The 12163-nt window shown below is 44.8% G+C and overlaps 1 protein-coding gene across 1 annotated transcript in view; it reads left to right on the forward strand.

The window, feature by feature from the left end:
• LOC147705957 (protein-glutamine gamma-glutamyltransferase E-like) overlaps positions 1-12163 on the forward strand; it is a 160493-nt gene that overhangs the window by 105190 nt on the left and 43140 nt on the right. The window contains exons 6-7 of the mRNA XM_086932421.1: positions 1203-1347; positions 8678-8784. Of these exons, the coding sequence (XP_086788547.1) occupies positions 1203-1347; positions 8678-8784 (252 nt within the window). The remainder of the gene's footprint in view (positions 1-1202; positions 1348-8677; positions 8785-12163) is intronic.

Here is a 12163-nt window from a genome sequence, read left to right on the forward strand (position 1 = left end):
GTATAAATAATTTTTATGTAATGTAATGTAATGTCCAATAAACAGTTTTCAACAGAGGGGTATGGGTACTGGTCAAATACAAAAGGAAGCGGAAAATGAACACTCAGTTTTCTTTTGACCCACTGAGAGTTGGAAAGACCAAAGGACACAAGGTGACTGCAAGTCGAACCAAAAAGTCCATCACAAGGGACTCATCACACTTTAGACAATTGACTCCTGAGAGCGCAAATTAAGTAAACCCGCCTGAACATTCAGATCAAACACCTGAGCCTATGTCATCAGCAAATAGTCCATGTACCACTCAACTACCTCATATTACTCGATCTGGCAGACCAGTGCAAGTGTCTTGACGACTCATTGAGGAAATGTGATGTTGATGTGGTTGTACTTTTTATTTAGGAAAGGGTGTGATGTAGAGTCTTGATGTTATGAGCATTGGGACCTTCATGGTCTGTGAGGACTTCAAACATGAATTACTTGAACTACTGGGAGGTGTAATTGTGTGGTTATTAAAATAATGTCATAATGTTTACTGTTAAGGAGTTGTGTGATCGTATGCTGCAGGATAAAGACATCTGTTACAGAGCTCCATGTGTGGCGTGTTTCATTTATCTGCTCTCGGGCTGGGGAGGATGCCACAACTGCTTCGTATATCTCACCCTTAGAGTGGTGTTCCCATCTTGCCAAACTCAAAATGACCACCTGTGTTTTGACCCATATCTCTTGGCTCTATTTTCAAATTAGTTGTTCCTCTTACCTCAATATACCCATGGAAACCTGCATAAATCAAATGCAGCTCTCCACCTCACCAGACAAATATTAAGGCACCTTTGTAAACCAAGGAAAATGCTCTGTTTACTATCATAATAAGACTTATCATCATAGAAGATTTAAAGCCTGAAATGATCATAATTTGCAGCTAAAATCTTAATTTTCCAATTATGTGGTTACAAATGTTCAAACTGAACTGCATTTTGTTAAAATAAAGGTTACAGGACTAGGCCATGGACACCGTTGAAAAATATCCAAAGTTAGGATTCGTTAAGGTGTGGTCTCTTTCAACTTTGTGTTCTCCAGAATCCAAACAAGAGAGACACCATTCTTTAACCATTTTGCCAATATTTGGTTTGGTCAGAAGGCAGCCAATCAATAAGTCAATTACCTTCGGGATCTTGAGGTTATAAAAACATATTTCTTCTTAGTCTTCAGGTGCCTCGGGATTCCATCACGTGTCGTCACTAACTTCGCTTCAGCCCATGATACACATGGAAACATAAACATAGAAATTATCTATGACGTTGATGGAAATATTATCAACAGGGAATACTCAAATTCCGACAGTGTGTGGTAAGTCTGAATCAAATGTTCACTTTCGGGAGCGATATGACTTGCATTCTATTAAAATTAGAAATCTATATGGGGCATCTACCAGTTAACAGAGATAGTGGATTCTAGTCTGTAACTGTGTATCACATGAGTTTGGATGTTCAACTTCAAAATGGAATTAAACCAATACAACAAAACACTTATTTAACCTGTTCAAATAATAGAAAATCACTTTACAATATATTATTTCATGAAACAAATGCCCACTGTGTTGGCATGCATTCAAACGAAAGCGGGATGATGTGATTATGACTTTTGTAGAGCTAGATTGTTTTCGCGACTTGGACCCAGAGTTTCCAAGGACTTGCATTGTCCTTGCGTCACACGAGTGGAAGCAAGGCAATGCAAGTCCTTAAGTGATATTTGCTAAGCCACACAAGGGAAGGTTTGAAAGAAATGTAATCCAACACAGCTGCTTGCCATGTGTAACGTTTCGTTGTGGTGGTTGTTACAATGGTTGCATGGGTGGAGCAAGGGTGCTCCCAGGCATCTACCCACAGAATTTGACAGAATCCCAGGTTTACAAAGACTAGTAAATCTGGGATTGCTGCAAAATTGTGCACTTCCAGAGAATGGTGCAACAAGGAGAATTTTTTTTTCTCCTCTTTGCTTCATCTTAGGGGCATATTCTCAAGGACCCATCGCCGAGTTAACAGCACTTTATCGCAGCCAAAGTGGCGATAAATTCATCGCCCCTTCACAAGCTGGTGCTAACAGCCTATTCCACCAGTTTTCCTGCGATAGCGGACAAAAAATATCGCCACAGATGACCCCAGCTACTATCACTAATGAGATGCAGAGTAAGCCTTCCCGTGCAAAAACCTGCGACAACACCACTCCGCAACATTCTCAACGACCAGCCAGATTGGCGATAAAAACCCAAAACAGGCAATAAGGCGCGTTAGCAGCAGGAAATAACACCTGCCCTCACCTGGTATAAGTTGGACGACAGCCTGCACCAGACAAGGGAGCCCAGGGCAACAGATGCCATGGAGCTACTGATCATGCAGCTGGGAGCCCCAACAGGCCCACAACACCCACCACCACCAACCCCCAGGCCCGCCATTTCCCCGCAACACCCCAGACCACCACAGAGGCAGTGCAGACACAGACCGCGGACCTTCAGAAAATGCAACAGCCTCATAGACTTAACACCAGAGTATGTCATTGCCCACTACAGGCTCAAAAAGACAACCATCCTCCGCATCTTGAACATCATAGCCCACAGTCTGACTATACCAACACAGCGGACAACCAACATCCCTCTGCAGACAAAGTTGCTGGCTGTTCTTCACCTGTTGGCCTCTGGTGGTACCTTCCAACCAAAAACAGCCAGAGTCGGAAGAGTCTCACAGCCAGCCCTATCAAAGCTCTTAAACCTGTCCTGGATCCCATTGTCAGCTTGGTACCCCAGTACCTATACTTCCCCCACACTGCGTAGGAACAGCTGGAGACCAAGCAAGGCTTCTACACCATAGATGACTTCCCGCAATTGACTGCACACATGTCCGACTTGTGCCCCCTGCCGACATTGCACACAATTACCACAACAGAAAGCACATGCATTCCATTAATGTGCATGCAATAGTTGACCACCGGGGACTCTTCACCAATGTTGTTGCCAACTACCCAGGCAGTGTGCATGATTCATACATCTTCCGACAGTCCATCATCAACCAGCGCTTCCAGGATGGCACCTATGGAAATGCACTGCTCGTTGGTACCAAAAGAATATACAACACGCCTCAACTCCACAATCATGCAAATCACAACACCGGGAACACAAACATCACAAAGTCACATACAACATGCCATACAACATGCCCACACACCAGGCACGACAGCGCAACTCACTGTGGGAACCTGGGCTAGCCATGTACATGAGCCATCAACGTCATGGCACCTCAGCTACACATTAGCAGAATGTGGGGAGAGGAGGGAACCAGGCATGTGCGAAGGAGGCAATGTGACTGAGGAATGAGACTGCACACAATGCCAAGTGTGGCGTGGATGTGTTGGACAGACTGCAGTATGCAGACCACAGACATATCCATGTTGACATACACTGCTGGTGGTGGTAGTGTTGTGGACAGTGGACGCAACCATGTCATCCGAGCCAGTGGGGGAGATCAAGGAAATATACAGGCACATGCATCAACGATTTTTGCATGCGCAAACGGTGCGATTCGCTAAAATCGGCCGTTTGCGAATGCAAAATCATGTTTAGAAATGCATCATGCATTTTTGGGAAAATCGCTATTTTTAGCGAATTCCAAAAATGCGATTGCTTTTAAGGAATCGCAAATTTGCGATTCCTTAAAAGCAATGCATGATTAATTTTAAAATTGCGAATTCGCAATTAGGGGGTGCAAATTACCACGAGGTTGGACCTCGTGGTAATTTGCGAAAATGTGTTAAAATGCTCTAATTTGCATTTAAAAACACTGACATGTTACAGACACACATGTCCTTAGGACATGTATGTTTGAAACATGCACTCAAAAATACATTTCAGGGGTGCATCCTTTGGACCCCCCCCCTGCACCCATGGAATGCATCAACATTTTGCGAATTCCAATTTGCGAATTCGCAATTCCCATTGATTCCTATGGGCCTTTTGGCCCATAGGAATCAATGGGAATTGCGAATTCGCAAATTGGAATTCGCATAATATTAGCGAATTGGTAAAAATTGCGATTTTTACTGATTCGCAAATTTTATGCAATTTAAATCATGCATCCCGTTTTGCGATTCCTTATTTGCGATTCCTTAAAAATCGCTAATAAGGAATCGCAAAACGTTTTATTTATGCATGTCACCGATAGTTTGTTACGTCCCCCCTGTAAACGTGTGCGAAGTGGGCTGGCCCAGAGTACGCCAGGCTAGCGTAGAGGTGTGAATAAAAAGCACATAGCTCTGGGTGTAGTTCTCTTCCGGAATGACCAACGTCCCTGCCAGGGTGCCACCTCTCATCCTGCCACACGGCCGACACCATGAGTGCTGGTGCCTGCGATCCTGTGCGCCTGCTGCACCCGAGGCCGCTGGTTCCCAAAGCTGTAATGCCCGCCCCTGCGCATCCAGGCATCACTGCTCACCTGTTGACACCAGCGTGTGTCAAAGAGGGCACACCACATGCCACTACAAGCTCCAAGCCAGAGGCCCCTGACCTTGACAGCCTTCTCAGACCTTCACGTCCTCCGCAACACTAATCTAATTGACATATTCCACCAGCATACACAGCGGACATGTAGGTCACACGTTTGGAACTGAGTCTTGATTACAACATGGCAGAGAACATTATTTATGACTGAGTTTATGTAACTATACTCCCTTCGATGTGGCCTCACCAAGTCTGTGCAAAGTACTCCAACCAAACGTGTCTGTGGGCCCTTGCTGACTGCGGCCTTCAGCCTACACAGCGGCCCTGCAGGCATCACACCAATCCAATGCAGTCCATATCAGGCAGGACACAGCATTGTCGCAGTCTGCACACCCGCTCAGCTCTGGTGCCACTGCCTCCGTCAGCCACAAATCTAATCAACATGCCATTCTAACGTTGTGTGTTAGAGATTCAGGAGGAGATGACTGGACAGTGGTTAACCCCCACTGACCGCTGCCTCTGGCCGACACTGTGGCCAGCTAGGTCACACTTTTGGAACTGAATCTTGATTTTTTCATGGAAGTGTTCATGTCACAGTACGCAAGGAGAGGAGGAAGAGGAAGACGCGCTTCAGTCCTGAGGAGAATAGGCTTACCTTTACAGAGGTGATGTGACACTACCATCAACCGCACTGGTGCCACTGACTCTGTGCATCGCAGGCCTACCATACGTGACTGTGGGCCCCTGCTGACCCCAACCTCTGGCACACACTGCGGTGGAGTAGGTCACACAATTTGAACTGAGTCTTGCTCTCTTCATGGCAGAGTTCATGTCATTGTACAGGCCTCATCGCAGACTGCATCCTCTTTCAGCTCTGCCAGTGTGTGCCCTGAAATTCATGGGCAATCTCTGGTTGAACTTCGGTGACATCTAAGCCCATGGGCTGGGAGTTGTCTTCATCTTCACGTAGCTGATACTGACATGATGGAAAAGAGGAGTCTAAAGCATTCAACGCCGCTATTTGCCTGTTTCTGCTTGCTTCTGCCCTCTGCATCATGCCCTGGAAGGACACCTTCCAATGTCTCCTGCAACCCTCTGCGACATTCCCCTTGGACATCAACGAGGACCCACTCAGCTCGCGTGGCCCTACCTCAGTGCACCACCTGAGCCGGCTGCTGTGCATCCAGGGCCACTAACTCTGTGCTGCTCAAGTCAAGGACACTTACAGTTCGTACCTTGTTCTGCTGATTGTCTGCTCACTGTTGTGGTTGTTGCCAGCACCAACCAAACCCCTGAGGGGTGGCTTACACTACCCAATACCCATCCAGCACAGGTGTCACTGGACATGTGACCCTGGCAACAAAAGGGGGCGGGTGCACATGCCCGTGGATGTTCCACAAACTCACTCAGTGTGTCTGTGTGGTCATTATGTATGCATGAGGTACCGGGCCATTCCACATTACATTGTGCTGTGTACAGCGGACGAAACCATGTCACCGCAGACAGTGGTGTAGACATGGGACATGTAACTGTGTCGTACCTCCATGTGAGCGTAAGCAGGGTGGACAGGCATATGACAGTACAACGTAGGTGTGTGGCTCCTCCACACGTCGATCTGGGTGTGATTCAGTGTAGGCCTTGCCAAGAATGTGGCTGATGTGTGTGTCTCTTTTGAATTGTCTGCGCCACCCGTCCCGCAATCTACAATGTTGCTATGTGGCATGCCCTCGATGTGCGTGCTCGGCCGAAGGAGTACATGGGGGTCAGGGATCACACATGCCAACTGTTGTGTGTGCCGCTATTAGCGCAGCATGAGACAAAGATGTACCCTCCACTGCATGTTGAATTCAGCCAGGCAGGTGCTTTACATCTGAGTCAGCCCTGTCTTTACTATTGGCCTACACACCCGTGGCCAGCCACCTTCTGTGCATATCATCAATGTGTCGTAGTCAGGCTTGTGGACATGCACAGACAGGCATGACAATGGTGTGTCATAGGGGTGCAAGTGATGCAACTGCGCTGCACACTCTAGTGACTATGCCTGGGGGGAGGGAGGAGCAGCAGTGAGGCAAGAGAAGCCACATTAATGCCGCTCATTTGCAACAAACAGTTCATGGCATACAGGGATCACTAAGTCACACATATCATACACCAATGGACCAGTGAGCCTGCCAACACATCATGCAGTATGTAGTCTTGACTCATGTCTCTCCGCACTGTCACAGGTGCCCAAGGATATATACTGTGCACTTGGATGATGACACCCCTCCGAGCCCCGAACACACAGGCCGAGAGGCAGTACAATTTGGCCTACAAAAGCATGATGGGCACCGTGGAGTGCACATTTGGCATGTTGAAGTCACATTTCAGGTGCCTGGACGTCACAGGTGGAAGGCTCCTGTACAGCCCAGATGATCGTTGCATGATGTGTGTTGCACAACATATGGGTACGCAGCAAAGCCCCATGGATACGAGTGTCAGATGCACATGATGATGATGATGATGAAGATGAGACAGGTGGACCACACCCCACTGCAGCCGTAGCAGGAATAGCCCATAGGGACTGCATCATTGACAATTTCTTCTCTCTGGTTGACGTCACATTGTGACGATCCTTAGCAGTAATGGGACAGTACGATGACCGACCACAGGCACAGCATGTGCAAATAAATGCAATCCAAAACACATCCCCTGCATGCATGTCACTCATCTGTACAGGCACTTCACTCAGACAAGTGTGGGTGTGACATGTAGTGCTGACAATTTTGGAATTTGTTAATGGATGGTGGGTGTGTCACCTCTGTGCACTGAGGCTGTTAGGGGTATTCAAACTGCCAGTTCTAAGTGTCACAGTTGTTACGGTATCCCACTATTGGGTGTTTCAGATGTGTCCCACTTCATTTCATTTTGGCTGTCATTTGTGGCCTACAAGTGACAAAAGGGCTTCTTTTGGGCTCTGACATGTGCCGCCATGATGCAGGGATGCACCCTGTGACTCAAGTCCCATGACATGGGCGACATGTACGTAAGGGGGAGTCACTGCCCCAACATTAGTCCATGCTTTCATTGTTGTTTGATCATGAACATGGCTCGTCGGTGTGCAGGAGGTGTTGATAATCCCTCTGCAATGTGCAATGGAGATGCGATTTCACAGTGTGTTCCATGTATGTTTCCGCATTGGCGCAGGTTACATACTGAATGCATGTCAATGTACATTGTGGCTGTTTGTGAGAAAATGCCTATCTGATGTGGGACAATGGTCATTTGTTCTGTGTCACTGCTCGTGTGTTGTCATCTCACCGTTTTTTAACCCTGCTTTTATGGTGCATTTTCCCACCTGACGCTGTGGATTTGCAGGCCTGTCGCTGGTTTTTGCTTCTTTTTGTATCGCGTTTGGCCTCATTGCTACTTTTTTTGCATTCGTGTTTCGCATTTTTGCTGCATCGCGTTGACTTTATCGCGGACGTTTGACGCATTATGGGGGGCCTATCGCATGGTGCCTCCGTGTTGTGAATACTTAGTTAACAGTGCGTAATTTTCCTGCGATAGACTGCGATGTTGCAAGTTGTGTTAAATTACTTTTGCGATGGTTATCACACGTTCTTGAGAATATCCCCACAGTGTGATATTCTAAATGTGATCTTAGTTGGTGTGGCTCATTTCTCTTCTCCATTTTATGCAAGGCAGCACAGCAAGCTCCCCTGATTTTATTGTATTTCGTGACTATTTAGTAAAACTGACCGACAATGTGTGCACGAATGTTAGCGTACTCTAAAACGATTTTTGGTGATAATGAATTTCAAAGTTCTGTTGTCAAAAATCTTTCTGCAATTGGATGCAATACCTTGAGATCTTTGAGCCACAAATGTAAATATATAAGAAATACTCTTATTAAAGTGTGTTTTCTTATGAGTGAATTCCCATCATTTTTTGTCATTGTCATGGAATATTATATATTTATAAACAGATATGCACATTAGTTATCGATCTAAATGTACACATCACGTACATAAATAGGGTGTATAATCTTTAGAAACATTGTTTTTAGAAAGAAATTGTCAAAGCTGTCCAAATTCCTTATATGATTAATGTAAAAATATGGTTTACGTGAATTGTATTGTAGTCATTTCAATCAGTGGTTTTGCTTTTGGATAAAATACGTGCTTATGTGTTTCCTTTTGTGTTGTCCAGGAATTATCACTGCTGGACTGAAGCCTGGTTATCCCGAAATCTTGACCTTGGGAAAGAGTATAGTGGATGGCAGATCTTGGATGCAACTCCCCAAGAAAAAAGTGATGGTAAAACAGTATTATAAATCTTAGTCTAAACCACAGGCTTTGCTTTTTTTCTTTCCACTTCTCATTGACAAGAAGCCTGGTATCCATATGCACCCTATATGCTTGCCTTATTCCCACCCAACCAACAGCTTTTAATTTACACGAAATCAACCTATCTCATGAACGTCTTTCAATATATATACCCAACCAACTCTTAAACTTTATTATGAAAACCATAGATGCATTGATACATATAGATTCCTTTCGTAGCCAACAGTAATCCAAGTTTGGCGTATCATAGGTTGCTTGACGTTGGTGATTTACCGTCAGATATTCTGAACAAGACTGTAAAATGGAAATGTAACAAGATTTTGTGGAAAACTTTAATTAATGACTTGTCAAGGTAAGATTTCAAAGGGTGATGGTAAGGTGTAGAGCTGTCCATAAGAGCTCTTACATAGGACACACATATGGCTATTGCAACACAAGGATTACACATATTCAGCGGCGGCCGGCACAGGTAAGCGCGGCGGGGCGCAGTGCGGGGAGTCAACAGGCAATGGAATAGGTAGTATTTATTTATTTAACTATAGCTATTCTATTATCTGTCGACTCCCCCCCCCCCCCCCTCCTCCCCGCCACACCACCTCACTGCGCTTACCGGTGCCGGATTCTCAAGCAAATATTTAACATTCAACTCACCAGTACAATTGGATTATTGTATATGCTAATAAGATGTATGTGCAACATGTGGTTGACATGTTCAGATCCAAGCTGGAACAACTTACTTTTTCATATATCAGTAATTAGTTAAGCACTCCAAGGCAACAGCAAAATATTCTTAATTGACACTATAATAAATCAACTAGAAAGTACAATATACAAAGGTGTTATAACGTTTATTCATACAGCCAACACCCTTCTCTAGAAACAATAGACTGCACACTACAACCAAACATAAACAATCCCACATTTTTCAAACTACACACACGGGCAGCTAAAATAATAACAAAGGAGAGCCCATCATTGAACAACTTGTAGACAGCTCCATACAATGTATCTTTGATGCAATATTTAGGCTACACAGAATGGCCCCCATAGGACATTAATCTCCTGTTTTCTGAGCTCTCCGTTTGATTTGTTTTATGTGTTCCAGTTTCAGTATCAACAAAGGCGTGTGAGCCTCAGGCTTTTTAACTGAAATTGTGCTGAGAGAAGCCGTTTTCCCATTTTTTACATTTGAAGCCTTCTTTGTTTTAATTTTTATTCAGACTTTTATTGTATTAAGATAAAAAATAGTATAACATATACTTAGGTCTAAGTTGCCTATGAGAATTTTGGTGATGACATAGAGAGAAAAGACATATTTAATATTTATTTTCTATTTTCCAGTATTTACTTATAGAGCCTTTATTCAAATTACTTATAAAAATATATGCAGGACACAACTATTGAAAAATACAGTAGATGACAACATCATGGGTTAAGCTTTAATTACAAGATTACAAAAAAAGATCCTTCAGCCGGTTCTTAAAATGAAGGAGTGTGGAATAGTTGATTCCTTTGTTTGGGAGCTGTAAGAAATTGGGTTACAGGTTGAGGGGGGGTGAAACCCTACTCAATCAGTAACCACAATCTTTGTCAGGGTGAAGTCACAAGCACTCCCAAAATAACGTGCTCAAATCTCTTTGCAGTCAAGCTTAACATAGTGGCAATGTGTAAAGTAGTTATGCAGCAAGTCAAAGAGTAACAAAGTGAAACACTACACAAGAAAAATCCCACACCAATATAGAAAAGTAGTGCAACATTGAATAAATAATTTAAGACTGAAACAACAAAAATCCAATCAGTAGAACAAGAAATGCAATTTTAAATATTTAGGTAAAAATTGCACCAAAGAGCACAAAGCACCTACTGTAGTTTTCTGGTCGCAACGGACCGGGACAAAGTCAGAAGTTCAGGCGACTGCAATGGAGCATGGACAGGCAACAGGGGCCAAGTTAGGCCCACTGAACAATAGTGTCTGAAATCCTGGTCGCAAGATCCAATGGCGAGGATGCAACACACAGCAAATGCAATGCAAGCCCTGGTGTGGAGTTGCATTGTGCTTTGGTGGTTCCAGGAAACTGTGAGGCTACTATGCGAGGTCCTGCGTCATCATTGAGGGTGCGTTGATGAGGGGCTTGTGATGTAAATACCTGCGTCAAGGGTGCATCGTGCATCAGCAGTTTCAAGGAGGCTGTGAGCTGCGATGCAAAGTAAGAGAATCAAGGATGCGCCGCTCAGCGGTTCTGATGTGGAGTTAAGTGATCCAATGCATCGTGGTTCTAGGAGGCAATGTGCTTCACTGCATTGGTTCTGCTGGGATCACTGTTGGGCTGTCAAAGCATCTTCAGGCACACTTCCAAGGGTCCAGGACTGGAGTGACACCACTTTGGAGGGCAGGATTTACAGCTGGGAGTGTCCTGTTGCTGGGTATAAGGTTGTTGGGACCTCATCTGTCCCGAGGTTCTGATCAGGAGGCCACCCAACTAGCCTTTTGAATCTCTCTGGTTGTCCTGGATTCAAGATACAGGTCCATTCCATCTCACTCAGGCAGAAAGGCAGCAGGGCATCAGAGCAGTGCAGCAAAATGGCAGCCTTTCTTCTGGCAAAGCAGCAGAGCAGTTTTTCACCTGAGTTTTCTACAGGTCCAGATGTGCGCTGAAGAGTTGTGTCTGAGGGTCCATTAATTATACCTGGTGCCAACGTTGAAGTAGGAGTTGTTTCTAGCGGCGTCTACTCTCCTGAGGTGTCAGACATGCCCTTTCTCCCTGCCCTGGCTCTGGCTTGTCTGGAGACACAAAAGGCTTGTGTCAAACCCTTTGCGAGTGTTGTACAAGAGTGCAGGGCCTTGGTGATGTGCAAGTGTGGTAGATTACAGCTACTCCCCTTCGTTAAGTCAGAGAGTCCCATTCTGCCAAAACCTAGCCTCCCTTTGTCTTCTATTGTGTGGGAGCAATACACAAAGACCAACTGTCAGCTACACCTAGTCATGTGACCCAGAAAGCAGGCTAGAAGCACCAATTGGTAAGGACAAGAACCTGCAAACTTTCTGAAAATCGGACTTTACCATTAAAGAGGGCTTTAATTTACAATTATTTAGACAGCAAGCTCAAATTCAAACTCAGGCTTCCTATTTACCCCCAATTTAAAGATATCCCTTATTAAATGTAATAAGTTAACACAGTGTTATCCAATGGGGGAGGTTGGCATTGTAGTAGTGAAAAATGAATTTAAGAGTTTGTACCTCCAGGACATGCAAAAATAAAAAGAGCATGCCCAACATTTTAAATACACTGCACCCTGCACTCTGGGCTGTTCACTTCCTATCCCAGTGGTGCTTATATGGATTAAAAAG

Source organism: Lissotriton vulgaris, chromosome 7 (assembly GCF_964263255.1).
Source record: "Lissotriton vulgaris chromosome 7, aLisVul1.2, whole genome shotgun sequence".
Classification (NCBI taxonomy): Eukaryota; Metazoa; Chordata; class Amphibia; order Caudata; family Salamandridae; genus Lissotriton; species Lissotriton vulgaris.